The sequence below is a fragment of the Canis lupus genome, chromosome 3 (genome assembly GCF_048164855.1).
Source record: "Canis lupus baileyi chromosome 3, mCanLup2.hap1, whole genome shotgun sequence".
NCBI lineage: Eukaryota > Metazoa > Chordata > Mammalia > Carnivora > Canidae > Canis > Canis lupus.
Window position 1 is genome coordinate 74203023 of NC_132840.1, and position 27427 is coordinate 74230449.

A 27427-nucleotide genomic window follows, 5' to 3' on the forward strand; every position below is an offset into this window, starting at 1 on the left:
CTTATTGGGAGGCCCAGGGAAGAGAGGTGAGGGACATCCTTCACATCAGTCACAAGCCCCATTGAGACAACCATTGCCAGGAAAAAGGCTGATATGCTTGACTAGCACTGATGCTGTGGGGATTTTCCCTTTTTCTTATTTAAAAAAAAAAAAAAAAAACAGAAAAGACCCAGTGGAAAAAAAAGTGATGAGCTGTGAGGCAGACTGCGGGTCCTACGCAGCCCCAGGAGACAGTGCACAACTCATTTGTTTAAATTTGCAGCTGACGGCTGCCACCTCTCTATAGGCACCAGGCAGAGAGCCTCTCAACATCAGTCAGTGACCAGTCTGGTGACGTACGGCTACAAGCATGAACTACCCCCTAACCTTGGACATGGACCTTATGAACTACAATCTGGAGGACATGGTGAGTAGAGACAGATGGTCGCTCAGGCCCTCCTGGAATTCTAAATATTTTGTGCCCAGGGCCCGGGGAAGAGGGGATAGCTGTGGAGTACCCTCCCGCTGTGGATCAGAAGAATCCAGGCAGGCCCAATGATTCTTGCCTTTTAGGACTGTATTTTCCCATTCCATGGAGGAAGCAGATAAGTAGAGCTGTTGCTTGAAACAGACATCTTTTTGGGGGGGATTGGAAGTATGGGTTCCGATCCTGTATCCTCTCTGACTTGCTGTGTGACCTGGAACAGTCACTCTGCCTCTCCAGCCTTCAAAAGAAGATCCTCTGCTTATCTCTTAGGGCTGGAATAAAGGCGTGGGTGGGAAAGTGCGTTGGAGGTTTTCTTACTATTGGGAACCTGCTCCAGTTTTTTATTCATCTCTTGCTGTATGATTATCTCATCAGAGCACTACATTCTGTGCTGGATGGAGAAGGTGAGGATTTGCTCCTGGCCCTCAAGTAGCTTACGGTCTACCCATGAAGGAAAAAAACTCCTCTTGCTAGAAGCTCTTAGACAATGACTATGTGCTAAACCAAGGAAGTGTGAGGACAGGTGGTCAGCAAGGGGGAAGACTACTTTGGGTCAGAGTCACAGGGCACGGGGATGCCAAGTTTGTGGGAGAACTCTGTGTTAATCCTAGAAATGTTTTAAAGCATGTTGTGGTTGCTCTCAAAAAACTGGAATCTCTAGAAATAAGGTATTCTTGGGTGGGCTAAGAAAATGGTCCCCAGCATCACACTCTGCCATCCACCCAAGTCCCTCCTATGAAGCAGTGACTTGGTTGTCACTGGGCTCCCAAAGGATGTGTGTAGGGAACAGCTCAAGCAGAGACCCTGGGGCTCCTGTGTACAGGGCGGAGGGGCTATTTATGAGGATCTTTGGGGGAAGTTCTTTCTTCTTTCTTCCTTTTCCCGCATGGCCAATGGTCTTCTAGGGAAGGGACTTATCTTTGAGCCATACTCTGGCCTAGATCATAAAGGATCCAAATGCTTCTCCTATACCCACTAGCTCTCCTGACCCTCAACTCACCCTGAGATGCTCCCCCACATCTTCTAGCTCCACCGAATTGAGTCTATACTAGAACTCTACCAACCATTTTCCCAGACTTGCTTGGAAAAGCCTGCTTCTCACTTTCCCAGATCCCAAAGCTTGGAACTCTAAGTGGAACGTAGGGAGAAGGTGGAGGGAAGAGCTAAATATCCAAAGTCTGGCCTCTCAGAGCCAAACTCCAGATAAAAGCAGAGTCAGAATCATCAGTCTAATCAGACCTGCCTTTCCTGTGAGACCTAATGCAAAATGAAAATGCCGGAACCCTTGTTCAAAAATTATTAAGAATTTCAAGATAGCAACAGCATAACACTAAACCAAGCATGGGGTTCTTCTAAGTGCAGGATCGCGTGCCCTAAGAGTAATCACAGTCTGGACAATACTCTGACCAGGTTAAGACTCCACCACCCTGACAAGGCACCGTGCTCCCACCCTGGCCCCCAATCCTGGCCCCTGGCCTCACCTGATTAGGTTGGTGGGTGTTTTCCTCTGCCCACAGCTTCAAGCTGACCACGAACCCTGACCCAGTTGGATAACATAGTAACCAACCCAAGATCTGGCCCATCCCGGCTTCTGAGAAACCTCAAAAGTTTCCCCTAACTGCACGCCTCACTCCACTGCGTGACCTACTAGAGACAGGTGGTGGCAGAGGGCAGGGGACAATAGGGCATGTCCCATATATGAAAGAAAACCTATAGTCCAAGGAGAGAGAGACCTGGCTACTTGCTACATGTCACAACTCAAATAAGTGGTCTTGGGCCAGGCAACCCAGCACATCTGACCCCCCTCGATCAGAGTCTAGTCAGGAGCCCAGGAGTACTGGAACCATCTAGGCTCTGGAGCTCTTCTTCAACCAGCTCTCAGTACCTCATCCTGCCTTCACTTCCTCCCTGTACACTCTCTAGGGCCATTGCCCCCTCAGGAACACAGACCCTCGCCCTCCACCCTACCCACTCACAGTAGGGCTATGGACAGTTTTGACAGCCACCTAGACAGTGTCTCACAGCACAGAGGCCCCATGATGGCGGAGTAGCAGAATGGTCTTGCACATAATAGCTTCTTAATAAGTATTTTTGGAATTATGATGCATTGAAAGTCCCAGCTACCATTTGTCTCTGAAGTTAGTCTGGCTTCTGTGCCTTTTACTTCCTATTCCCTTTCCTGTCCTTGTCCAAACCAAGTACTAGTTCACTTTCCTAGAAGACTGGGTTCTACACTCTAAGGTTAAGTATTGAGGCCACAGCCCAGTGTTCCAGGAAGACAGGCCATCCTGTCTTCCACCTCTTGGATTCCAAGGTCAACTCTAGCCACTTAAAATGTCCATTTTTAAAAGATGAGCTGCTAATTCCCAAGAATGAAGGACCCAAGCAAAAAAATGCACAAGGATAAGCACACCAGCATAAGGAGCTGGGGCCCTGGCGTGGGCATGCCAGGGACCCATTCTGCCAGGAAGGCAGATCTAGGGAGACCTAGAAAAGTCTCTGTCCACAGGAACCTGGATCTGGAAGTGCAGAGCCTCCTTTTGACAGCACAGGGGCCTGGGCTGGGATACCTACAGGAGCTAGGCATAAACTCAGCCTCTAGCTCCATCCTGAGCACCAGCCAGGAGGGGAAGCTACTAGACAGAGGGCAAATCTGGTCCAGTCCCAGGACCTGGCTCCTCCAACCCCTCTTTTCAGTGATGATCCCCCCAAAACCATTTCACTGTGATCAGAGCATCATAGGCTATAAAACCTGTCCACATGTACCATCTCATTTCTTCAAGAAGAGGCAAGGAAGAGGAACCAAAACCAGGCTGTTTCTGGGCTCTGCCTTGGGGGAGGGGAGGAGCCCCCATCAAATAGGTAAAAAGTCCCAGAGGAATCCCAGGGGAGGAGGCGCCAACTGGGGGTGATCTGAGGGTTGAGAGATGAGAGATCCAGGACCAGCCCGGGGAGAGGTCAGTGTTGAGGTGAATCTGGGCTCAGGCATACAGACCCCAGTCTCCATCAGGAATTCTTGCCTTCCTTAAGGATACATATCCCACCCCCCTGGCAGAACGTTATAAAAGTGGCCACAGATTAGGCACTGAGAATCAAGAGACAAGAATGAGTAGTCTTCCAGAAATGATGGGACAAAATATTTCAAATGGGTGCTGACCCAGGCGACGGTTTCAAGAGTTTGCTGTACATATCTAGGGTACGTGTCTGCCATCCCTCAGACTGTATGACTGTCCCCAAAGTACTGACTTTGGGGTGCCAGGAGAGGACTCCTTACACCTAAAGATTCAGTGCAAAAGTAGGAGTAGCTTAAAGTCCCCCCAAAACCACATCTGGAGCAGCACCATGTTCCTAATGGCCCAAACTCCAGGTAGAGGAAAGAGGAGCCTGGCAGGTTCACTCCTGAAGGGTGGAGAGGGGGCAAAGGGATGATGTGACAAGTGGCAAACCAGGGTCTCAGATGGTCTTTTGGGAGTGTGGACCCTCAAAAGGAAGAGTGGGATTAGGGACACAGACCCCTTTTGTGCCGTTAGCCCAGTCTCAATCTTCCAGATCTCCTCCCTCCTCAAGCCACTGAAGGATGGAAAGAGAGACACCCGGGCTGGTCCCACCCACAGCTCCTGACCCTTGGCTGGGACTATCCAGACAGGGACATGAAAGGAGGTGGAACCCGTATGTGCTCCCCAAGGCCAGAGCAGTGACCTGTATCTGTATGCAGACGCCTTCCACAGCCATTAGGATTCAGGCCCCTGGAGTCCCGGGCTTCTGCCTGGATGAGCCACAGGCTCAGCAGCCCTGCCTTCTCCTGGAGGCTGAGCCCCGAGGTCAGTCTGGGGCATTCTCTGGCTACAGGACAGACAAGCTAAGGAAACAAAGCTCCCACGCAGGTGCTGAGCTCCATGAAGATCATGCTGAGAATCAGCTCAGCCCTGGGCAGGGCATGACAGCCAAACAATCCAAGCATCTGCGAGCGGTGCGCGAGGGGCATTTGAGGGCAGGGCCCAGCCTCCTGTCCAGGGCAGGAGTCCCTTTCCGCACACTTGAGCTCACACAGTCCTCTTCCTCCCAGGGGCCCCAACCCACTGTTGGAGAGTGGTTCTGAGAGAAGGTTCTTTCTCCTTTGACCAAGACCCTGACTTCTGCGCATTCCTCCCAGTCTGCCCTCTAGAGCTTCACACTAGAAGCCCGTCCTGCGCTCTTGCCAATGGCACCCTTCTAGTCCTCGAGGAAGGCAGCTCTCCTGGACTCGGGTCTTCTTCTGCCTAGACTCTGTACCCCGGTACCTGAGAACTTCCTCTCAGGGTGGGGATTTCCAGGCCCCTCAGCAAACTGGTCACCCTTGTCCAGACCAAACAAACTAGGGTGGTGTCAGCTGCCCACCTACACCTTTCTGTTCACCTAGAAAAAGGTGACAGTATCCATCCTGGCAGCCACGTCACCCTGTTGACTCATCTGAAGCTTGCAATCAACAGATTCTCAGGTCTTTTTCTCATCAACTGTCGGGGTCGGTAAGCCAGGTCTTCCTTAACGTGTCCCCAGACGGTTGACATTTTGAACGCGAGGCTAGATCTCTACATGGTTCCCGATCAATTCCATCTGGTCAGTTTGGGCCTTGAGGTTCTGGCTGTGGAGAACTCTGCATTGTCCGTAAGTGTCCCCCAGCCATGTCACCCAGGACAGGGTGGAAAGGATCAAGGAGGAGAGGGTCCAGGAGAGACCCCTGAGGAATGCCCCGGCCAGCCGCTGTCCCACCTGCTCACACAGACCACGATCAGCAAATGTTTGCTGATCTTCACACTGGCCAGTGCAGGGCTGTAAGGCATTTGCACTCTGCCACCTCCCCATCCTCTTTCCTCCTCAATACCAGGACCCAGAATGTTCTAACTCCTTCTCCTGCCCTATCCCCAGTGCTCACAGCAATCTTCTACCCCAATTCCTGGTTCAGGGCTCAGCTTCATCTCACTCATCATGTTTGCTTGCCTTCTTTGGAGTACGAACCCCTGGCTTCTGTGCGTGCTGTTGTCTGCTGGGTACCTGCCTAGGCCTCATGCTGTCATGGCCTGACCTGGGCATGAGGCTGTGTCTATACATGGTGCACACTGCTGTCAGAGCATGTGTGTATGTGAGGGACCCTGAGCTTTTGATGTGCAGGGACCCTGCAGCTTTTGATGTGAAAGAATGAGTAAGCCCTCGGCCAGGTTGTCTGCAGTGAGCTCCCTCCAGGTGTGAGCCTTCCCTTTTGCGCCCTACTCCCCACTATGTAGGATTCATGATCCTTCAACTTCTCACCAGACCAGAACCAACCTTGCTTCACTGTCTATCTCCACGGTTTGGGGAGGGGAGAGGGTGTCTGACTCCCCAGGTGTGGGAAGTGGCTTTAACATGTGCCACTCCTGAGCCTCCAAAATGTCTGTTTGACACCTCCTACTGAGACACACTAACAACTCCCAGCACCCCTCAAACCAGCTTCTTCCGTGTTCCCCTCCCTACCTGAGCACTTTGCCAAACAAATACTCCTTGGTGGGGAGGAAAAGAGAGTTTTCCCTCAATTGTCTTCTAAACCTGGGTTCTTCGGAGATAGAGCTTCAAGGGTCCTAGGGGCACATCCCGCTGTGCTGACTTCACATGGGCAGTAGACCAATCAGCCTGGGTGCTTTGGAGGGTAAGGACTTGAGTAGTTCTCATAGACCCAGATAGGCTGGCTGTACCCAAGCCCTCCAAGGGGCAGCCAGACTCCCCCAGAGGCAGGAGTCCAGCCTCACTGATGACCCCAGGCCCCACATCTCTTCACCTTGGCTCTGAATTGCTTTGCTCTGCATGGAGACTACACACCGTTTCCCCATTTGCCTCCTGCTGAATTCCAACATGAGTCAAATGATTGCAGTCAATGACAATATTGAAAATACCTCCCAATATGGAGAGGAAACCTAAGACATGCTCTAGGCTGTCAAGGGCATTGGGAGGAGACCTGAACCAAAGAAGGAGAAAAGGAGTGTCTGAGTTGAGTCCCCAAAGTAGCACAGAGGGACTTGTCTACAGTGTCAGAATACAGGGGCACCTGGCCATCTCTGGGAAACTGCCCTCGGAGCAGTTGGGCACACATCTGTCAAATGTCTATCATGTGTGAAACACATGGGCTCATAAGGGGGACACAGAAGGTTTGCCTTCAGGAGCTCGCCATCTAGTGAGGAGATGCACATGCCAATGCCCAGCGCTGTAATAAAGACACACAGGACATAAGAACCTAATCCCCTCCCAAGCTTAGGACAGCGGCAGGGAGGTGGGGTGGACTGGGACCCCGAAGGAAGCATGGGCATTAGCTAGGCAATCACGGGGAGAAAGGGGTGCTCTGCACAAGGCAGAGTGAGAGCAAATATTCAGAGATGGGAATGCATTGGGGTGTTGGGAGCAGGCAGCCAGTGGAATGATGAACCTCGAACACAGGTTCGCTGTGCCTACAGCAATATGATAGAAGATGAAGTTTGAAAAGTTAGGAGGACTATCTCACAGGCATTTCAAGCCCCCACAGGGGAGCGCAGATCTCACCCTGCAAGTTTATGGTTTTCGAATGAAAGCAGAGTTGTTTATCTTAAACAAGAGCTTATGTGCAAAATACCACATGTGGCAAGAGTGGAGAAGTCTCGTTTGAAGGCAAGGAGAGGAGCTGAGGCCTCAGGAAACCCTGCGAAGAGAGTCCAGGGGATCGTGCTGTGTGGAGTGCCCCGCAAATGGGTCTGAAATGTGGCCGTGTGTGTTAGCCATCTTTCTCTAAGAGAACACGTGGGTGAACCTTTCTTTCCGAGCACCACATTGTATTCCATTGTGTGAATGCACTGGGGTTGGCTTACTCCAATCTTCTGTTGATTAATTTTATCACTTGCCTCCTCTTGTAAATTGGCTTTGCTATTAAGTGTGAAATGAGGGCGGTGGAGGTAAAGATGCTTACAGGTGATGGGGAACCAGTGAAGGACTTCACGCAGGACACTGATGGGATCAGTAAAATCCCTCCTGTGTGAGGGGCATGGACAAAGGGAGAGAAGTTTCTGGAATGGGTCCATGCAGAGACAGTAGTCCTGGGCAATAGAGCGAAGGAGGCCGGACTGAGGCCGTGGTGGAGGGTCGCTGGGGTGGAGGGAGGCAGATGGCTCTGCCATCGCACAAATGTATCCTCCACCCCCTTTTCCCAGACCCTCTCACACCAGGGTCCAGAAAGAAAGGCACAGGTTAGGGAATGGGTCTGCCCACCGAGAGTGAGTGTGTAACCCACAACTGGGGCCCCTGGATGGCTGTGCAACCACCACCTATTTGTGCAAGACCACTCACCCTCCTGGAAGAAGGGCAGCGTGAGACCAACTAGAGCTTCTGTGCAGAGTATCCTCTCCCAGCCTCTCCCTCCCTGGAGCTCATCATTTATAGAACTATTTTTTTCAGCCCACAGAAGTTGGTTATAATTGGTTTTGAAACCATGGGGAGGGGTCTGGTTGGGGTGGGGGAGAACAGGGCTGGGAAGTGAGGAGGAGCAGGTGCATGACAGCTGTGAGTGAAAGGTATGAAAACAGACACCATATCTTCCTTTGCGGTTAGCTGGGTAAACAACCTGAGCGCTGGTGGGGAGAGGTGGGGCAGGGAGGGGAGGAGGAGGAGGAGAAAGAGGAGGAGGCTGGGGAGGAGGAGCTTCCGGAGACAAGTGGGCACAGCACCTTCTTGTGGAAGAGCACCACCCCTTCCTCACTTGCTTCTGAAGCTGAGAAGGAAGCAGAAGAGGGAGTTGGCTCGTGATGAGAAGGAGCAGGGAGGGAAGCCCAGGCAGTGCTGCGTAGTAGTGGTGGGAGTATGCTCTGGAGGTAGAGCAACGTGGGTTCAAACACACTTGAAATTTAGCAAGACACATTGGTCAGATAGAAATATTGCAGACCCGAGCTCATTGCTCAGATTAAACCAAACTATTAAGGCTATTAAGGCTCTGCAGCGATAATCAAGACATTCAGGAATGGAGAGACACCTCAAGAGGAAGCCAGGAGGCCATCCACTGGCAGCTCCCCCCTCAGCAAGAGCTTAGGTTTTAGTGCCCACTGCTCTGTTCAGAACTAGAACAGATGGCTCCTTGCCCCCACCAGATCCCGTTCCCAAAACTGAAGCTCTGGTTCCCGCCCATGAGCCCACAGCCTTCCATATCGGGGGACACAAGGTAACTTACAGGTGCACAGCTCTTCAGAGGAGCCCCTCCCTACCCTACACACAATGTCTCTCTTCCATCTTTGTCACTACCCTGTGAAGCATTAGTCCCTTTCACAGACAAAAACTGAAAGTTGGAAAAGGCAAAGTGATTTGTTCATGGACATGCAAGAGCAGATGGGGACTTGGTCGGCAGGAGGTCTTGGGAGGACAGGGGCAAGAGCGGCATGTGGGGCGGGGGGGACCAGAGAAATCTACAGGGGGAGTCAGGGTCCCTGGTGAGGGAGAGGCGGGTCCTCAGCCCCCCACCCTGCTGTCTCCTCGCCCCTGCAGTACAAGGAACTAGGCAACTACAGCGACAGCACCGAGAGCCCCGTGGTGGAAAATCACCTCTGCTCCATGGTGGAGGGGCCCCTCCTGGCCTCCTTCAAGGCTGTGTTCATGCCAGTGGCCTACGGCTTCATCTTCCTCCTGGGTATGATGGGCAACATCCTGGTGCTGGTGATCCTGGAGCGGCATCGGCAGACACGCAGCTCCACGGAGACCTTCCTGTTCCACCTGGCGGTGGCCGACCTCCTGCTGGTCTTCATCCTGCCTTTTGCTGTGGTCGAGGGCTCCTTGGGCTGGCTCCTGGGCACTTTCCTCTGCAAAACTGTGATCGCTCTGCACAAGGTCAACTTCTACTGCAGCAGCCTACTCCTGGCCTGCATCGCCGTGGACCGCTACCTGGCCATCGTCCACGCCGTCCACGCCTACCGCCACCGCCGCCTCCTCTCCATCCACATCACCTGTGCCACCATCTGGCTGGTGAGCTGCCTCTTCGCCTTGCCGGAGATCCTCTTCGCCAAAGTCAGCCAACCCCATCACAACGACTCTCTGCCGCGCTGCACCTTCTCCCAGGAGAACCGGGCTGAAACCAACGCCTGGTTCACCTCCCGCTTCCTCTACCATCTGGGAGGATTCCTGCTGCCGATGCTGGTGATGGGTTGGTGCTACGTAGGGGTGGTGCACAGGCTGTGCCAGGCCCAGCGGCGCCCTCAGAGGCAGAAGGCAGTCAGGGTGGCCATCCTGGTGACGAGCGTCTTCTTTCTGTGTTGGTCACCCTACCACGTTGTCATCTTCCTGGACACTCTGGTGAGGCTGAAGACCGTGGGCTATGGCTGTGAGCTGAATGGCTACCTCTCTGTGGCCATCACCATGAGTGAGTTCCTGGGCCTGGCCCACTGCTGTCTCAATCCCATGCTCTACACCTTCGCAGGCGTGAAGTTCCGTAGTGACCTGTCTCGCCTTCTGACCAAGCTGGGCTGTGCTGGCCCTGCGTCCCTTTGCCAGTTACTCCCTAGTTGGCGCAAGAGCAGTCTCTCCGAGTCAGAGAATGCCACCTCCCTCACCACCTTCTAGGTTGCAGCTCCCTTTGTTTCTGCTTCCCTTGGGGGATGCGGAGTTGCTGGAACCCCTTGCAACAGGAGCTGGGATCCTAAGAGTTCACCTTTGCCGGTGTCCTCATCTGGGGCAGCTGGAGCCAAGCCTTCTTTCCAGGACATCCCTGCTGGCTCTTCTTCCAGCCCCAGGGCTAAGCTGTACTCCACGGAAGGGAAGCAGCCGAAAGGCAAAGCAAAGGATGCCTATGCCCATCTGTATCCTCTTCCTTTGTCCTAACTTTCCGAAGCTCAAGAGACAACTTTCACTTCTGCTCTTGCCAATTGGGAAAGTCAGTTCCCTCCCAGAACGCGCTCCATCATCTTAAGGACCATGGATCTCCACAACTACCCACCTCTCCTCTCACCCCACCTGCCGAAAGAAGCTAGAGGCTGAGCTCCAGGGGTTAAGATGGAGGTCGAGGCTGAGCAGAGGCCAGATGGCAAAAGAATGCGGCCTTAACGTCCAGTCCCTAACAAACACAGACATCCTGCCAGGCTACCGGCCCTGCAGCATCTTGACTAAGCAGGAAGCTTCGACTGACCCAATCCAGGAAGCTGCTCCTGGCTCCAACCAAAGTGGCACCGGGCCAGCCTCAGGTCACTGAGCCCTGGGAGGTCTGCAGACAGAGGGCAGACTCCAGGTCCCTTCAGAGACCAGCCAGCATCCTAGGGAAGGACTAAGGTCAAGCCAGCGGAGAGAAGCCACCGAAAGAAAAGATTCTCCTTCCTCGGCCCCAAGGAGGGGCAGGTAGAGATCAAACCCAGCTGTGTTCTCTGCCGAGGGTGGAGCGGTCCCAGTATGGGCCAGGGGCAGTCGGGTTCTGGTAGATCTGGGCACTGATGTGGAAGGAGGCAGACTGTTCCTTCTCACCCCCCCCCCGCCCCTGCAAGCCACACAACTGGGAGAAACTTGGGCAGCAGAGGGACCCTGATCACACAAAGGGAGCACTTTGCCGAGAGTCAGAGCAGAGCTGGAGACCCCAGAGAATGGCAGACTGGAAAGGGCCTCTGGGAGTTATCTCATTCAGTGCCCCCGCCTGCCGTCCGGGCCTCCGCAGGAGCCACGAGGCATCCCCGCAGGCCAGGCAGGGTGAGAAGCAGGGAAGTCCCCGAGCCCCAGGAAGCCGAGCCCTGCCCCTGAGAGGATACTGCTCAGATGGAACCAGAGGAAGCCGCTCCGTGCCTGCCTGCCTGCCTGTCCCAGAGGGCTCGCCCCCTCCTCCGCAGCCCCTGCTCCGGCGAGGGTGGGATGTCCGGGACCCCCGCCCTTGCTGAGGGCACATCTGGGGTGCCCCGTCCCACTCAGGGTGGCCAGCCAAGCCCCCCGGGAGACCCCCATGGTGGAAATCAGAGCTGTGACCCGGGGGGGGGGACTGTCTTCACCGTGGAACACCCGGAGAGCCCTGCCGCCCCCACCCCCGCCTTGTCCTCCCAGCGCCCAATGGTGAGCTGGGCAGTGGAGAAGCCAGACACCGAAGCAAAAAGGCAAGACATTGGATTTTAAATTTTCTCTTTTTAATAAAAAGGCACCTATAAAACAGGTCAATACAGTACAGGCAGCACAGAGACCCCCGAAACAAGCCTAAAAATCGTTTCAAAATAAAAACCAAGAAGATGTCTTCACATATTGTATTTATATATTTATATTTATATATATATATTTATATAATGGTACAAAATGGCTGGGGGTATGGCCATGGATGGAGGGAATTAGGCTGGCCTGTGGAGTTCACCTTGGAAAGCTAGTCTGGTAGCGGAGTTGGGACAAGAGGAGGATGAGGAGGGCACTGGGCCCTTTGCGGTCTGACCCCTCTCTCCTCTGGGCAGGAAACACTTAGAATCAGATCGGGGAGTCTTGGGTCAGGGGTAGGGGGGCTCACGGGCCCAGGGCCCAGGTTCAGGCAGGGTGGGCAAAGCGCCTGGCAGGATGGAAGGCAGGTGGCCCCCAAACACAGGTATGGGGCCCTGGCCCCTGGCCCCAGCGAGGTGCCGGAGAGGCGGGAGCCTGCAGCCAGCCAGCCCCAGAGAAAGCGCTTGACCTGGCTGCTGGCGGATTCTGAGGACAGCACCAGACTGGGAAAAGTGGGGCAAATTCCCTTTGTATCACAGCTGCCAATGCAAGGCCAGACCCTGCAGATCAGGAAGGCTGGGGACGGGGCCATGGCAAAGACACCTTATCTAAGGATGGCCTTTGGCCCTGGAGGCAGGGGACCAAAGGCCAGGGAACTGCCAACTCACAAGGCAGGAAAGGAAGTGAGAAAAGGAGAAGTGTTTTACTCCTGGGGCCAAGGGGGCAAAACACTGAGTCTGTATGGCTTCAGCTCTGACCAGAGGCAGGTGGGGAGTTCTGGGAAAGAGCACGGGACCGAGGGGGAGGCAGTGGCTGTGCCTGGGCGGGCACCAAGCCCTGAGCCCTGGGGCAGAGGGGCCTTACGGGTGAGCGGGCAGGCAGAGAGGAGGCCGTAGGATGCCCCCTGCTTCTCCATCACTTTCTCTAATCCATCCTCAAAGGGTGGAGGCTGGAAGGAGACAGAGCTACTCAGCTGAACCCTTTTGCTCCCGCCTTTGGTGAGAAGTGGGTGGCAGCTGCTGGAAAAGGCAGGGCCCCGGGGGTTACCTGGCCAGGGGGTGCTGCAACAGGCACAGGACGGTCTGGACCGCTGTGCCGCTCCTCTGTGGCTCCACTCAAGGGGCCACACAGCCTCCACCTCTTCCTCCTTTCCTTCATCCCAGGCTGGGCACGAAGGACTTCAAGTTCTGGCTAAGGTGTAGCAGCAGGGGACGCCAGACATCCACAGCTGGGAAGCCAGGGCCCCCGGGTCACCTGTGTGGGGCAAACATCCGTGCCCAAGCACACATTCTCCTGAATCATTCAGCAGCAGACAGGCTGCCGCTCTGGGTGGGGGGGGAGGGTGTCTCAGCCTGGATGGGGCTCTCCAGGTGGAAGCCTAGGTGGTCTGACCTCAGTTTAGGCATGGGGTATCTGTCGTTTCACATCTGGGGAAGGGACCGGAATGGTATCCTTACGGACCCAGAAACATGGCAAACCAGGACACATGTCAGACTGCCGTGGTCCTGAGTCCAGGGGAATGGAAAGGGGCAATAATTTGAAGAAGGGGGGGGGGGTTCTTTTAACCTTTTTTTCTTTTTTGTGACTTCTATCAAAACACAGAAATACAGCACACACACAAACCGGCACAAAAGCGCAGCGCTCTATTTACAGCTGCGGCTGGCACCTGCCCACCTGGCCAGCCGCCCGCAGGGAGGGGTGGGAGAGGGGGTCAGCCACATCAGCAGGGAGAGGAAATGAGGCAGGAAAAGACAGAAGGAGAAACTGGGCGGGAGCAGAGAAACCAAGAGGAGAGTGAAGCTCGCGGGAGATGGGCCACAGGAAGGGACGAGACAGTGGGGAGACCACCTCTCCTCCAGCTCTCCCCCCAGGATTCAATACAGGATACAGGACTCTGAAAGCACAGCTGAAGAGGGGCAGGAAGGTGCAGGGAAAGAGGGAAGAGAGAGGCTCCATAGGACCGAGGGAGGGGCAGGGGAGGGGCCGTCCTGGTGGCCGAAATGGAACCCCCATCCCAAACCCCCCACCCCACTCTGCCACTTCCCCCTAAGCTGCCAGCACATCTCAGTTTCCACAAATGCCACTCCCCACACAAGCCCCTCCCGCCCCCTCCACCCCACCCCTTGACCCAGGCCATCCCAACACTGGAGGGGAAGAAACTCTTTTAAGGTTATCATATTTGCAATATTGCCCCAGCTCCAGCCAACCCCCACCCCTCCAGGGGACTGCTAGAAGGGCAGGTTGGCCATGCTGCCCGGCGCCGGGAGGTAGCCCATCTGGCTGTCCAGAGACACGCTGCGCTGCCGCAGCGGGTGGGACACCATGAGGTTCTGCTGGGGCGGGGGGCCCATGAGGGAGCCCTGGGGGGAGAGCATGTGGGGGGGCTGGCTGTAGACCTCACCCCCCACACCCCGTTGCTTCATCAGCATGAAATTCTGCTGGGTCATGAGACCTTGTGGAGGGGACATGACCCCCTGGTGCAGGCCGTGGGGCACCATGCCCTGCTGTGGGGGCACACCTGTCCTGCCCAGCAAGGACATCTGTCCGGGGTGGCACATGGACATGTTGAGACCCCGCTGGACGCCCTGCTGGCCCGGGAGGTTGGGGGGCCGTGAGGGGGTCTGCTCCGCCATCATGTTCTGCAGGTTCATGAGATGCAGATTGGGGGGTTGGGCCTTGGGGGGCTGGTTCTCGCTCTTGGGGAAGTATTGGAGGGTGCTGCTTGGCTTCTCAGAGGGGATGATCCTCGATAAGTCGAACTCAGGGATCCCCGTCGGGGTGGGCCGGATCACCTCGCTCAGCTCGGGGTCGTTCAGCACAGATGCCACCCCAGGGAGCACGCCCGGTGGGTAGGCATCACCCATGCGCCCAGCCATGCCTTTGCCCATCAGGTGCTGCTGAGGGGGCATGGGACCCGGCGGCTGGCTGGGCAGGTCCTCTGGAGGCAGGGGCATGCCCGAAGGGTAGTGCTGCTGCAGGCCGGGTCCCCCGCCCCCACTCCCACTGGGGGCCATGGCACCATGGGGCTGCTGCAGCCGAGGGGGGAAGGGCATCATCTGGGAGGAGCTGGGCACAGGGCCACAGGGGGCATTCAGGGAGTCTGGGCCCCCTGGAGGCAGCATCATTGAGTTTTGAGGGGGCCCTCCTGTCCCCTGTGCATTGGGGTGCAGTGGAATGTTGGACCCCAGAGGGGTAGGGGAGGGCAACATAGTAGGCGGGGGTTCATGGGACAGGGGCTGCTGGCCTGGCAGGTTCATGCCCATGGGGCTCTGGGCAGCAGCTGAATTCAGGTGCATCTGGTTGGGCTGGTTATTGCTGATCCCTGTGGGGAGAGAGAAGGGAGGTGGGGTCAGGAGCTGGGAGAGGATGCAGAACTCAGATCTTCCCCACGCCCCAGACAGGCTCATGCCAGGAGGGACAAGGGCCTCTGCCATGGGTCCGTGCTGGCTGCAAGGGCAAGGAGTTCTGGCCCAGTTTGCCAGAGGCGCATCAGTGGATGTCAGAAAAGCCACTCGGGTGCTCTGGGCTTGGTTTCCCTAAATGACAAGTGGGAACCTGACCCAGGACATCACACCCCCCACTCCCGGGGCCCGCTGGAAGCACGTGAGAGCCAGCATAACCACGGGGGCGAGTGCTGGCCCGGCATCTCTTCCCATGCCCGGTGCCCACACCAGCTCCTCTCCCTGCGGCCCCCTTCCTGCCTCGCACCTGGCCCAGAGCCCTGCGGCGGTGGTGGAGGGGGGAGCAGGGGCCGGTCGGGCAGCAGCTCGTCGTCGGAGGTGGCGATGGTCTTGATGGCATTGTGGTAGAGCGGGGTGGAGCTGGGCATGGCGTACTTGGACATCTGGGACATCATCAATGACAGGGGGTTCTGGGAAGGCGTGGGGTCTGGGGAGGAAGTGAATGGCAGGCTGGGGTTCATGAGGCCGCTGGGAGGGTTGGCGGGAGGCGCTGAGGAGCTGCTCCGGGGGCCGCTAGGCGGGAGAGCACCTACAGAAGCGGGGAGACAGAAAGAGTGGGGGTGACTGGGGAGGGGGAAGACGAATTTGGCTGCTCACATCGTGGGCTAGGAAGAGGCCAGCTCCCAAATCTCCTGATTCCTCCAGGCACATCTCTTTGCAATGCTCTGCTCAACCCATTATCACTATAGCCCACCCAGCTTCGAGCAGTTTCTGCAGCCTCGGGGAGGGGGGGTGCCCAGGTAGTGGAGAAAGCCCAAGTGTGAAGCCCTCCAAATGCCTGGGAGAGCCACGTGGCACTCCCCATGGAAGCTCTCGCTCGGCTGCTGACACGTGCCCCTCAAGCAGAGCCAACCACTGCTGCGCCCAGGTGCAGATGCCTCCATGGGCTCACCTGCCCCAGCAAGAGCACCCCAACCTCTCCCCGCCGCACCCTGGGGAGGTTCCCCATGTCAGAGCCCAGCTCCCCCACCGGCCCGGTCCAGACGACTTACCCTGTTCCATGTTGCCCAGGGTGGTGGAAGAGTTCATGTTGAGAGGCGGCTGCTTGTTCTGGGGGACCCCAGGGCTGGGCATGGCTGTCTTGGGCGAGGCGACCCAGCCGGGAGAAGGCACCGCCATGGAGGGGGACTTGAGCCTGCTGGGAGAGCCAGTGGGTGAACGGACGCTGAGGGAGGAGCTGAGGACCTGTGGCGACTTGAGAGGTCCCGGCGGGTTGGCCGAAGGCAAGGGCACCATCTGTGAGGGAGTCTGGGGTGACTTGAGGTTGGCGGAGGGCGAGGTGACCAGGGGCGAATGCACCTGGCTAAGGGTGGGCGACTTCAGGTGCCCCATGCCTGGCGAGCCCATCTGATTAATACTGATGGTGAGGTCTGAAGGCCGTCTTCCCAGCCCCCGCGTGGGAGCTGAATGCACAGACCCAGGAGGATTGGACGCGGGGGGCAGGGGCATGTGGCTGAGCCGGGTGGTGCCCACACTGCCCATGGGCATTGAGCTCTGGTCGGGACTGAACATGTCTTGAGTATTGCCCATGTCCTGGGGCATGGCTTGGTAGGGCCCCTGGCCCCCAGAGAATCCCTGCTGGCCCTGGTTGGGAAACTGCGAGGGCATAAGCATCTTCTGTGGGCCGCCCATCATGCTGCTGCTGTTCTGGGCCCGCACCCGGGCCATCTCCTCGGGACTGAGGCCCTGCGGCCCCATCATGTCCCCCGGGCCCCGCATCTTCTGTGACATCAGCATCTGCTGCTGTGGGGTCATCTGGACGTTCAAGTTCATGTTCATGTTCATGTTCACATTCATGTTCATGTTGAGGTTGCCAGGCCCCATGGGCGGGTCCACCTCTCTCAGCCCCGACTGCCCCATGGGGGGACTCAGGAGGCCCCGGCCTCCACCAAACTCCATGCCCATGGGAGTGCCCGCCAGGCCCTCGCCACCAGCCATCTGCCCAGGGAATATGGCTGGGTCCATCTGCCGGTGTGCCTGCATCATTCGCTCCATCTCCATGCCCTGCCCCATGGCACTGCCCGCCATGCTCAGGGGACGCTGCATGCCCATCGACCGCTTCTCCAGCAGCTGGTGACGCAGTAGCTCCTCCCGGACCCGGGGGGTCATGAATCGCTCTGCCTCACCCTGCCCGCCTGGGTAGGGCACGGCATTCTGGGCAAAATTGCCAGGTCCCCCCATGGGGGGCAGGTCTTCGGTCCAGCCCATACCTGGCCTCACAGGCCTCTGCATGGCGTTCATGGGCACCTCCATGGGCATACCCTGCATGCCTCCAAATCCAGGCACCCGCTGCATCTGGTTGCCTGGGAAACGGGGGCCAGGAAAAGGAGGCCCACCCCGGAGCTGCATGGGATCCTGAACATCCATGGGTCCCCGCAGCTGTGCACCCATCCCAGGTGGCCACTGGTCCCCAGGCTTGCTGTGGTAGGGAGGCGGCGGTCCCCTCACCATCATGCCCCCCATGCCCATCATGTCCTGCAGAGGGCGGCCCCCATGCAGCCCGATCTGCTCCTCCTTCCGCCGCTTCTCCTCATAGTATTCTTCCTGCAGCTTGCGCCAGGCCACCTGCTCCGGCGTCAGGCTGTCCTGGCCCAGTCTCTGCATCATCATGTTCATCTGTTGCCCCATGTCCCCACCCGGGGGGTGCCCAGGCACTTCGTGCTCCAGCGGGGGACCCCCTAGGCTCTGTGTCTGTGAAATCATAGACTGCAAGGGCTCCTCGTACTTCTTCAGCCCACTGGGAGGGGCCGTGGGGGGCTGCTGGGGGGCCGGAGGGGCTTGTGCTGGTGGTCCCCCCTCGCCGGCTCCTCCTGGGGGTCCCTTGAGGAAGGGTTCGGTCTCCCCACTGCGGAGCAATAGCCGCTCAATGTCTCGAAGCGTCTGGAGGGAACGCTCCCGATGCTCCAGCTGCTCCTTGGACAGGCCTTCAGAGCCCACCAGGCTCCGCTGCCCATTTCCCGTGGGGGTGGCCTCCCCTAGCAAGGCAGGGCCGGGGGCACCGCTGGGGTCTCCTCCGGGAGGCAGCGGGTTGTTGGCGGTGGCAGCTGTAGGGGTGTTAGGATGGGTACCCCCAGTGCCGCCACCCGTACTGGCAGCTCCCACCGAGTTGGGCGTCAGGTCCTGATTGGCGTCCTCAGGAGGACCCTCAGAAGGCAGAGCAGGTGGCGCGCTGCCAGGGGCTGGGGGCGGTGGCGGCGGCAGTGGAGGCGGCTGGGACTGCGGGGTGCCTGCTGATGGCGCGCTTAAGGGTAACGGTTCTGGGGTAGGTGGCACTTTCGGGGCCTGTGGAAGGACAGAGGCAGAGCATGAGACAGGTGAGGGGAGGCACCAGCCAATCCTACTGTTAGAGGCACTGTGGCTGGGCCAGGTGCCACACACACTCACCTGGTCCAGCTTGGCCCGGGGCACGTTCTGCTGGTGGTAGGCAAGGATGGAGTCAGCCCGGCCCTGCAGCACTGCCTCGGCAGCCCTGCACAGAAGGGTCAGGCACACACAGCTCAGAGGGAGGAGGGCAGGAGGGAACCCTTGCCCTTACCCGGCCCAACCTAACCCTGGCTCCCTGCAGGCCTACTACACTCAGGCCCCCGGGGCTGAGGGGTGCGGGTAAACGGAGCAGGCTCGGCCCACCCTGAGGCACTTACGTGTTGGCCAGGTGGGTGGTGAAGACATACACGTACTGTGAGGGAGGCTTTCCGGGGACGCCCCCGCCCCCACCCCCAGGGGCGTCAGGCCGAAGGCCCGGCGGCGGCCCATGTGGGGGTCCTGGTGCGCTGCTCTCGCTGAGGGGCAGCTGGGCGGCTTGGCCAGGACCCAGCTGCGGGGCCGCCATGGCGGGGTCTGCTACATTACAGTCTGCACGAGAGAGGAGAGAAACAGGGTAAGTGGCCCAGACTGAGAAAGGAGAGCCAGCTGGCTCCCCCCACCACCCCATCCCTGAGATGCCCGGGGACAGACAGCCTCACTGCTTGACAGCTCATGCCCGCGGGGTCATCGGTTGTCACACTGGTGGCATGTGTCTGGTTTCCACACTTACTTGCCCTTACAAACAGGCTCCCGTGTGCCTGGCATCCCGAAGGACACTTACAGATGTGATTCCATCTAACCACAACATTCCTGGGAGGAAGGTGTCCTATACTCTACAGAAGAGGAAACAACTTCTCAGGGATGACAACATTCATCCAAGGCGACATAACCCATCAGTGCAGAGCTGGGGTTTCAACCCAGGCAGGGACTACATAGCCCTGTTCTGATCCCACGCACTCCAGGGTGAGCGTGTGTGTGTGTGTGTGTGTGTGTGTACCCACGAACACTCTGACGAGGCCAGGGGAGGCCAAGAAGCTGCAGAGATTGATGAGTCAAACGATGAATGGTTTTGCATTCTAGCTCACCACTAACGGACTTTGTGACCATATGAACAAGACAGCTCATCCCTTTAAGCCTCCATTGCTTCATCTATAAAATGGAAACACTAAGTCCTGCTCTGCACAGTGGGGCAGGTCAAAGAAATCTAATTTTGCAGCAACTTCAGAACTGTGTCCCCAGGTGAAAAAATCACTTAGAGAACAGAGTTAGAAAGGGCTGGCATAGTGGGTGCCCCCACCCAGGGAAGATAGACGACCCTGACCACAGAATGAAGTTTGTTACATTGTCACAAAGTGGATTCTAAGTCCTAGCCTGAGAAAGATCTACGTGTGGTCATTAATGGGACTACGTGAGTCGATGGACCCATTCCCATGCCAAGATAAACAGAGCTTACACAGAATAGAATAACAGCCAAAAGCTTGGGGGCGGAGGGGGCCTGAGAGCTCGCCTCCATGTGTGATGACTGCCCTGGGGAAGAGGAAGATGCATACTCCATCCACAGAGCTAGGACTCCCAAGTACAAGTTAGGGGAGGGGGGCAGGCTTTATTCCAAGAGAGAACTTTCTAGTACAACAATAACAATACTAAAGGCTAACAGTGTTCTAAGTGTTATGTGTATCAATTTGCTTACTCTTCACACCAATCCAGTGAGGTATATGTTTCTATAAATGAGGAAACTGGGACCCTTTTCCAAATTCACACAAAAAATAAATGGGAGATCTAGGATATAAACCAAAGTGGTCTGACTGCAGAGACTGTGCTGTGAACCGCTATGTCAGACTTCCCCCAAAGAATTCTTCCAGAATCTAATGGCAGTAAATTGAAATAGTAGCAATGATTGTCTTAGTGCTGGGGATGGTGTTAGCAATTTCTCCTTTGTATTTCTCTGTTTCTTCCAACATTTCTACATCCTGGCAGTCTAATGCTATAAAAGTAACTGGGAGGGAGTGGGGAGCTGTGGGTCCCAGGAGGCAGTGATCACCCCCATCTATCACTGACCAGTTCAGCGGAGGGCTCATGGACAGCCAGTCCCCTGGGGGGCACTTGACGACCTTTAAAGTCCCAGCCCGTGGTCCTCTCATTCCACAAACATCCGCTCAGTCTGTTTCCTCCTCTGCAATAGGCATCATAATAACATCTACTTCCTAGGGCTGTTGTAAGGATTAAATAAAACAAAGTAGCAAAGGAGCCAGCACAGTTTCTTCTTTCTTCTTTCTAGGGTCCCAGCCAGCAAGCAGTTCACAATTTGACATTCTCTGGCTAGTTTCATCCACATTAAGTCGTTTCTCCCCTCAAATAGATGGAAGCTTTGAGGAAAATCACCAAATAAATGTGTATGGGCTTCCCAAGGGCAGGAGAGAGTGTCAGGTTCTCGCCACTGGGTGAGCCAGGCCCAGATACACACCGATCCATAAAAGAATGAGAGGAGTGGGCCATCCACCCACACCCACTTCTCGTCCTGGTGACGTACTCTAGACACTTGCCAGGAGTCAATTAGAGGTTGGGGAAGGGCGCCAGAGACACAGCCACTGTCAGCTCACACCCAGGCTAAGCCAGACTTTGCCAGGCAGAGCCAACTGCCTGGCTCCCAGAGATGCAGGACCCTCGCCACCCTCCCTCCACTGACCAGTAGGTGGCAGCAGAGGCCAAGAATTCATGGGAGGAGGTGTAGGTGGTGTGGCCAGGAGGGGCCACCCCACCCTACCTCTGTCCCTGGAAGAGGGGGCCACTGAGCACCTGGAAGGCATGTATGCAGGGTAAGGCTAAGCTGTCACAGAGCAGGGAGGGACAGAGTGACAGGTGAGACAGGTACAAAGGAGCCTGGGCTCCTGACCCCGACTCCTCGCTCAGATTCAGCCCTCTAAAGCCCTAAGTGAGGAGAGAGAGGCTCCCTCAGGGCTGCCATCCCCCACCAAAGTGGCACAATGGGCCACAAAATCATGGCATCAATGGGCACTCACTGTGGGTGGCCCCAATGGGCTTGTCGTCTTCCTCGCTGTCGGGTCCTGAGCACCATTCGTCCCCACTGTATGGCTGCTTCCGCTCCAGCACACAACGCCGCTTACTCCGGGGTGCCACCTCTGCCCAGGCAGGACAGAGCAGGCAGGGGTCAGGGTGAGTGCCCAGAGGCCCTGTCCTCCCACACCCAGAGTCTCCACGGGCCCATTCTCCCAGATGCCCCACTCCTCAGAGGGCACTTGCCCAGGCCATGGTGGGCACCTTGCCAGCCCTTGGCCCCCACCACACCATTTGTTTCTGATTTCTCTCTCCAGCCCCACTGCCTGTCTCCCTTCCCCCACCCAGCACCAAGCACAGCATAATCCCCAACCACAACTGGTTCTAATTAGGGCTGGGGTGAGTGAGGGAGGGGGAAGCCTCTGCTACCCTTCCAGGCCCCAGAGCCTACTCAAAGGCTCCCACCAGCTGGGATACCAGGAGGTTCCTAGGAGGTGTGTGGGTCTGCTCCTCACCCCAGAGCACCTCCCTCTCCCCTCTGGAGAGGAAGGAGGCTGACCGGAAGCCCCATCACGCTGTGTGGCCCCTCCATGGGTGGCACCTACGGATGAGAAGTCCCTGCCCCAGCCAACCCCACTCCCAAGAGAATGACCCAGTCGGTGTGTAGGATGGGGATAAGAGAAAGGTGACCCCCCATAAATGCTGCAGAAAATCAAGGGACGTGGCTTAGGCACAGGGGATGACAAGCTTGGGCCTTGGTCTGGAACATGCTGGGGATCTTGGGGATCAAGAAGTAGGGTACCTTTGGCCTCTGAATCCAGGGATGGGGTCCCAGCCTCTCGCTGCTCTCCAGAGTCCACAGACACGCTCCGCTCCCTCTTCACTTTGCCCTTGAGCGAGCTGAAAGGGGGCACCCCTCCCTGGGGGTTCTTCAGACTTGAGTTGCTGGGTGAGATCTGGTTGGCCTTGGCCCCATGGCTCCCCGCCCCCACGCCCTTGGGGCCCAGATTGCAGGTGGGTCCTTGGTTCACATTCTGGTGCTGGGACTGGGCCCCGCCATTCCCTGTCTTGCCATGATTGGTCAACTTATTTTCTGGGTGCATTGGCTTGGCTGGGGCTGGGGGGCAGTGGCCGCGCGGGGACAGCGGCGGGCTCCCTGGAGCTTCTCTCCTCCTGGGGTGGGGTAACCTGGGACAAGGTGGGAGAGACACGAAAGGTTAATCTTGCGAGGGCCCTAGCATGCCTTCATTCTAACTGCCCCACCCCACCTCACCTAATAGTAGGGGAGGTGGGGGCTGAGCAGCATCTTAAGACCACCAGCTATTCCCTATCTCCCTCCATGGCTCCTCAGACAAGGACTGAAGCCTTGCTCCACTTTGGGGAGTGAAGAGAGAGGGCAATCCTCTCCACCTCTCAGACCCCACAATTCAAGTGGAAACCAGGGCCTCGGGAAGCAGAAGCCACCCCCACCCCGGACATCCATCAGACTGCCAGCCTCCATGGCAACTCCCCTCCACTAGCACCTGACGGACACTCGAACAACCTCTCTTTAAGGGTTTGCTGTCTTCAGACTCCTTCCAAGGTCCTCACCCTCAACTTTCACGCGCCCCAACACCAGCAGGTAAGGGGCACAGGACCAGAGGGTCACTGCTCATGCCCCAGCCCCATTCCCCTGGGGACACGGGGGGAAAGCACACTGGAGAGGGGTACCCACTGGTCCAGACAGCTCCCCAGAGCAGGAGGGGAAAGCCTAAAGGGGGTCCACCGGCAGGCCTGGCAGCCAGGCAGGCAGGAGCAGGAGGAAAGGGGGAGGGGAGTGGTGTGCCGAGCAGACTGGAGTGAAGCTGGAAGCCAAGGATTCCTGCAGCCTAGGCTGCGGGCCCTTTAAGCTCCAGCCCGCTCCCCCCACCGCCTCCCCCTCCCCGGAGACCTATTAATAGCCGCTGGAAAGATCACATCACGGGAGAGGATATTTATCCCCCCTCATTCCACACCAGCTCAGATTTATTTCAGCTCTGCTGTCCTGCTGCTGCCGCCTGGCCCTGTCTGCCGGCTTCTCCTGGGGAAGGGGAGGGAGGCAGGCACCGCCCCTCCCTCCAGCTCCCACCCGCAGCTAGACTGAGGCCAGAGGGCGCCATTGGACCCGACAGTGGGGTGGGCCGGGGGCTGCTCAAACCGTTTTTAGGAGGCCAGGGCTGGAAGGGACTAGAGAGGCAGGCCTAGCTGATTGCCATTGCCCTCTGTCCCCTGGGCCCAGGCTGTAAGGCTGTGGGCTCCTGCCTCGGGGCAGGCCTTCCCTTTCTGACCCCCCTTGAGCCCACGGTGGCCCTGGGGGCCAAGTGCCCAAAGGGCGCACTCTCCAAGCCAGCACAGCCCGGCCCCACGATCACTGGGCCCTTCCCTTCCCCGCACTCCACACACACACTTCCCGCCCTCCACGACACCCACACACCTTGTCTTGTTAGCCAGGATCCTCATGGCTCCCACACACAGTGGGGCTACGGCCCCTGTGCGTGCCCAGGGCCCAGCCAGGTACTCGGTACTGGAGCACGGACTGCAGCAACAAGCCCCAAAGAGAAAACTTGTGACTTGGGGAGGGGGTGTAAGAAGGGGAGGGGAGGAGGGAGGACCCAACAGCCCTGGGACTAGGGAACTAGACAGGGTCAGGTGGGAACGGAAAGGGAGGACTACTGGGTGGGATCTCTATCCTAGAGGCCGACTGTATCCCCATCCCTCCCGCACCTTACCCTCAGGGGGCTTGCAGTCTCTAGCAAGCCCCTCCCCCCGCACCGGGCCGCAGAGGCAGAAATCACTAAGAGGATAGTTGCAAAGGTGCCCGCGTGGGGCGGCCGTGAGGTCTGCTCTGGCCCCCGGGGGGACTCCCGCGCCCAGGCACGCCCCTCACCCCGGGTGGGGAACTCCTCACGCCCCGCCCCCAGGGCGCCCCCCGGCGGAGGAGGGGGCCGGGGTAGGGGCCAGGCCCCGCCCCGCCCCCAGCTCGAGGCCTAGCCCGTGCCCATTCCAGCAGGCCCGGGCGGGCAGCGAGAGGCCTGGCGGGGCCCCGGGGCTGCAGCTGGGCTCTTCTGGAGACCAGTAACGCTGGCTCAGATTCCTCCCCGACCGCAAGAATGCAGGAGCCTCCCCTCCCCCCGCCCCTGCACCCCACCCCGCCCCCTTCGGCAGAGCCCGAGCGGAGAGGCAGAGCGAGCGAGGGAGCCAGCGAGCGAGCGAGGGAGCGGGAGGCGGACAGGGCTGCAGCGCGCCTCGCCGGCCCCGCACGCGCCGCACGGACAGACACCGGCCAAGTGCGGCGAAGGGCGGGGCGCGGGCGGCGGCGGCGGCGGCGGCGGCGGCGGCGGGCTGGGGCTCGGCCTGGCGCTGGGCGCCGCCGGCCGGGGGCTCCGAGACCCACAAGCACCCGAACTCTGACTCACACACACTCACAGCTCACACGTGGACGGGGAGACAAAGACACGCACGGAGCCCAGGAAACTAGAGGCGCGCCCACGCCGACCCGCGGAGGGGTGCTGGGGGGCGCGGGCCCCAGGAGGAGCACCCGACCAGCCCGGGGCACCCGCACACGCCCTGGCTGCCGGCCGGCGCAGAGGGAGCGCGCCGACTCATTGAACGGATGAAAAGACTGAGGCCCGGCCCCAAGGGGGCCGCAGAAAGTTGAGCCTGGTAGTGACAAAAGAAACACACGCACGCACACACACGCGCACACACACGCGGGGCCGTAGATACACCAACAAACAGACTCGCACAAACACACAAGCCTCACCCAACCGCCCCCTGCCCTGCCCTCCCCCGCCCAACCGATCCGGGTGGGGGAGGGGAGGAATCTTGGGCCCAGCTTGGCCCTCGTGATCGGTCGGGCCAGACACCGGTGCGCACTCTGCCTGCAGGGCTGCTGGAAGCTGGGCTGGACCTGGAAGCGGGCCCCCCCCCACCCGTGACCCTGTGGGAGCCTAACTCTAAATTAACCCCAGGGATACTGGCATTGCCTGCCCCAGCTCTGCCTCTGGGAAGAGAGGCTCCTCAGGGGAAGGTTCCAAAGTCCAGGGCCTGGCTGGGAAGCCTCCCTCCGCCAGCCCCCACCTCCTGCAACAGGTTAGAGCAGAAGCAGTTAAGCGCGGGTCTGGAGAGGGACCTGGGCTTAGGGACAGGCCTGCGGCTGACGTGTCTCCAGCTCTCACCTTCACCGCCGCGCGCATCCACGAAATCACCTACCACCTAAAGGGACAGTATTATGATCCCCATTTCTCCATGAAGAAACTGAGGCGTGGGAAAAGGAAGGGGCATGCGCCTGGGTCATCACGTGACCAGTACGCGGCAGCGCCCGGACCCCATTCCTGAGATGTTCCCCCCCCCCCCGGCCCCCCGCCCGCACTGCAGTGTCCCGTCCCCCCACCCCGTGGAGTCAGGACTCCTCCTCTGAGCCTGCAGATAGGTGGGCTTCCAGCCACTGGGCCCGCCCCCTGTGGGGCAGACGGGCAGGGCAAGGGCCACCCACCACCTCCTGTGTTTACAGCTTCAAATGTTGGGACCTGGAATAATTGGGGAAGGGGCTGTTAGAAAATGAGTCCTCTCCAGTGTCCTCAGTCTGACCAAGGCTCCTCCCCAGAACAATCTTGGAGTGGCTCTCCCCTCTCGGACTCCACCCCCTCGCTCCCACCAGGCCACAGGGCGAGCTGAGTCAAGCACAGATGAGTCAGGACTTTCCCATCTCACACCTCCCCCTACCCCTCAGGAGTCTGCCCCAGCTCCCAAAGACCCCTCCTCCTCAGCACCCTCAGGGCCCAAAGAGACCTGGAGGACCTGGGGATTGAGGGTGGGGGGTGCTAATTCCTGGTGGGTGCAGTTTTTCACCAGTGAGTGAAGAGGGCTTCCCCCAGCTCGGCAGCAGGAGCCCCTGGGATGACTGAAAGGAAAGGCATGGGATTCTGGGAACAGTGCTGTGGCTCTCTCTTAGAGACTAAGGTGGGAAGTGGTGACATGTGCTCACAAACAGGCCAGAGAGTCACCTGAGCAAATGGCCAGGAGCACACCCTGAGAACAGAGCCCAGGAGGCTGTTGTGACAAAGAGCCTGAGATCAGCTGCTTCCCTGGGGGGTTGGGGGGAGCCCATGAACCTGACCTGGGCTGGGGGAGGGAGATCAGGAAGGCTTCCATGGAAGCCTTCAACGGATGCTAAACACAGAACTGCCACAGGTGTAACGGGTATTCACACACCAGCCCCCCCCACCCTGGGAGCCCCTGCTTGGTTCGCCAGCCAGCCCACCAGTCTCACTGCCCAGCTCAAAACCACCCAAGAGAAGCAGTGAGAAAACGGTTTGGAGGTTCCATGCTCCCCCATAGAGTGGGCAGACACCTCTGGAGAGGAAATGGGTTACTCGGGCCCTCTTGGAGCCATGGGGCTTGGATTATGGTCCCCTGGCTCAGGGACGTGCAGCTCCTAAGACAAGGCCCAGGTCCCTTTTCTCCTGGGTGTCAGGACTGCTTGGTCCCTAGAAGCTCCCCTCTACCACCCGGGTCACTTCCTCTTCCTGAGGTGGTGACTCAGCCCAGTGGGGAGGTCAAGGATTCATAGCACAGCAGGAAATTTGCTCAAGGACCAAGGTATTGCTCTGGGACCCTTTATGTGGGGACTTGCGGGCTCAGAGGCCTCCCCCTCCCCCTGGTTCCTAGCAGCTCTCCCCACCCCCACCCCCCCACCTCTTGCCAAAGGAGACCACGAAAATCAACAACTTTTGTCTGGTTGACAAACCACCTCACCCCACCTGCAGCCCCAGGGTAGCCAGGCAACCCAGTCCTGTGGGGATGTGGGAACTCCTAGTCCCAGACTACTCTAGTCTGGGGTCTCTGAACAGGGTGCTCAGGGGGAGGGGCATTCTGCCCACTATGGTGCCCACTGTCCCTCCTGGAGGCTGCAGGACAAGTGCCATTGCCTAGACAAGCTTGAAGTCACCTCACTTGGCTCCTTCAGCCAGTGCCAATGTGGCCAGGCCTTGGGACGCAG

General features: G+C 58.2%; 2 protein-coding genes across 10 annotated transcripts in view; one reads left to right on the forward strand and one right to left on the reverse strand.

The window, feature by feature from the left end:
* Positions 1-247: 247 nt before the first annotated feature.
* Positions 248-11684, forward strand: CXCR5 (C-X-C motif chemokine receptor 5). Its single transcript, XM_072822283.1, has 2 exons — positions 248-406; positions 8972-11684. The coding sequence occupies exons 1-2, from the start codon at positions 350-352 to the stop codon at positions 10037-10039; spliced, it is 1125 nt and encodes a 374-aa protein (XP_072678384.1). The 5' UTR covers positions 248-349; the 3' UTR covers positions 10040-11684.
* Positions 11553-27427, reverse strand: part of BCL9L (BCL9 like) — a 28530-nt gene continuing 12655 nt past the window's right edge. For 3 of the 9 annotated variants that reach the window (XM_072822275.1, XM_072822274.1, XM_072822277.1), the window contains 10 exons: positions 23861-23962; positions 22211-22596; positions 21414-21533; positions 20452-20603; positions 19124-19226; positions 18732-18942; positions 18475-18559; positions 16083-18372; positions 15338-15619; positions 11553-14951 (listed from right to left, as the gene is read on the reverse strand). In XM_072822275.1, the coding sequence (XP_072678376.1) occupies positions 13858-14951; positions 15338-15619; positions 16083-18372; positions 18475-18559; positions 18732-18942; positions 19124-19226; positions 20452-20603; positions 21414-21533; positions 22211-22596; positions 23861-23886 (4749 nt within the window). In that variant the 5' untranslated portion in view covers positions 23887-23962 and the 3' untranslated portion in view covers positions 11553-13857. Of the gene's footprint in view, positions 14952-15337; positions 15620-16082; positions 18373-18474; positions 18560-18731; positions 18943-19123; positions 19227-20451; positions 20604-21413; positions 21534-22210; positions 22597-23860; positions 23963-24313; positions 24338-25604; positions 25630-27427 lie in introns of those variants that run through there. The other 6 variants (XM_072822280.1, XM_072822279.1, XM_072822276.1 and 3 more) reach the window with 5 other exon arrangements.

What these genes read in the sequence shown, in the direction of transcription:
- CXCR5 (XM_072822283.1), top strand. Translation starts at nt 350, where the DNA reads ATGAACTACCCCCTAACCTTGGACATGGACCTTATGAACTACAATCTG. An exon ending in ACTACAATCTGGAGGACATG is followed by an intron (nt 407 to 8,971) that starts GTGAGTAGAGAC and finishes TCGCCCCTGCAG; the next exon opens with TACAAGGAACTAGGCAACTA.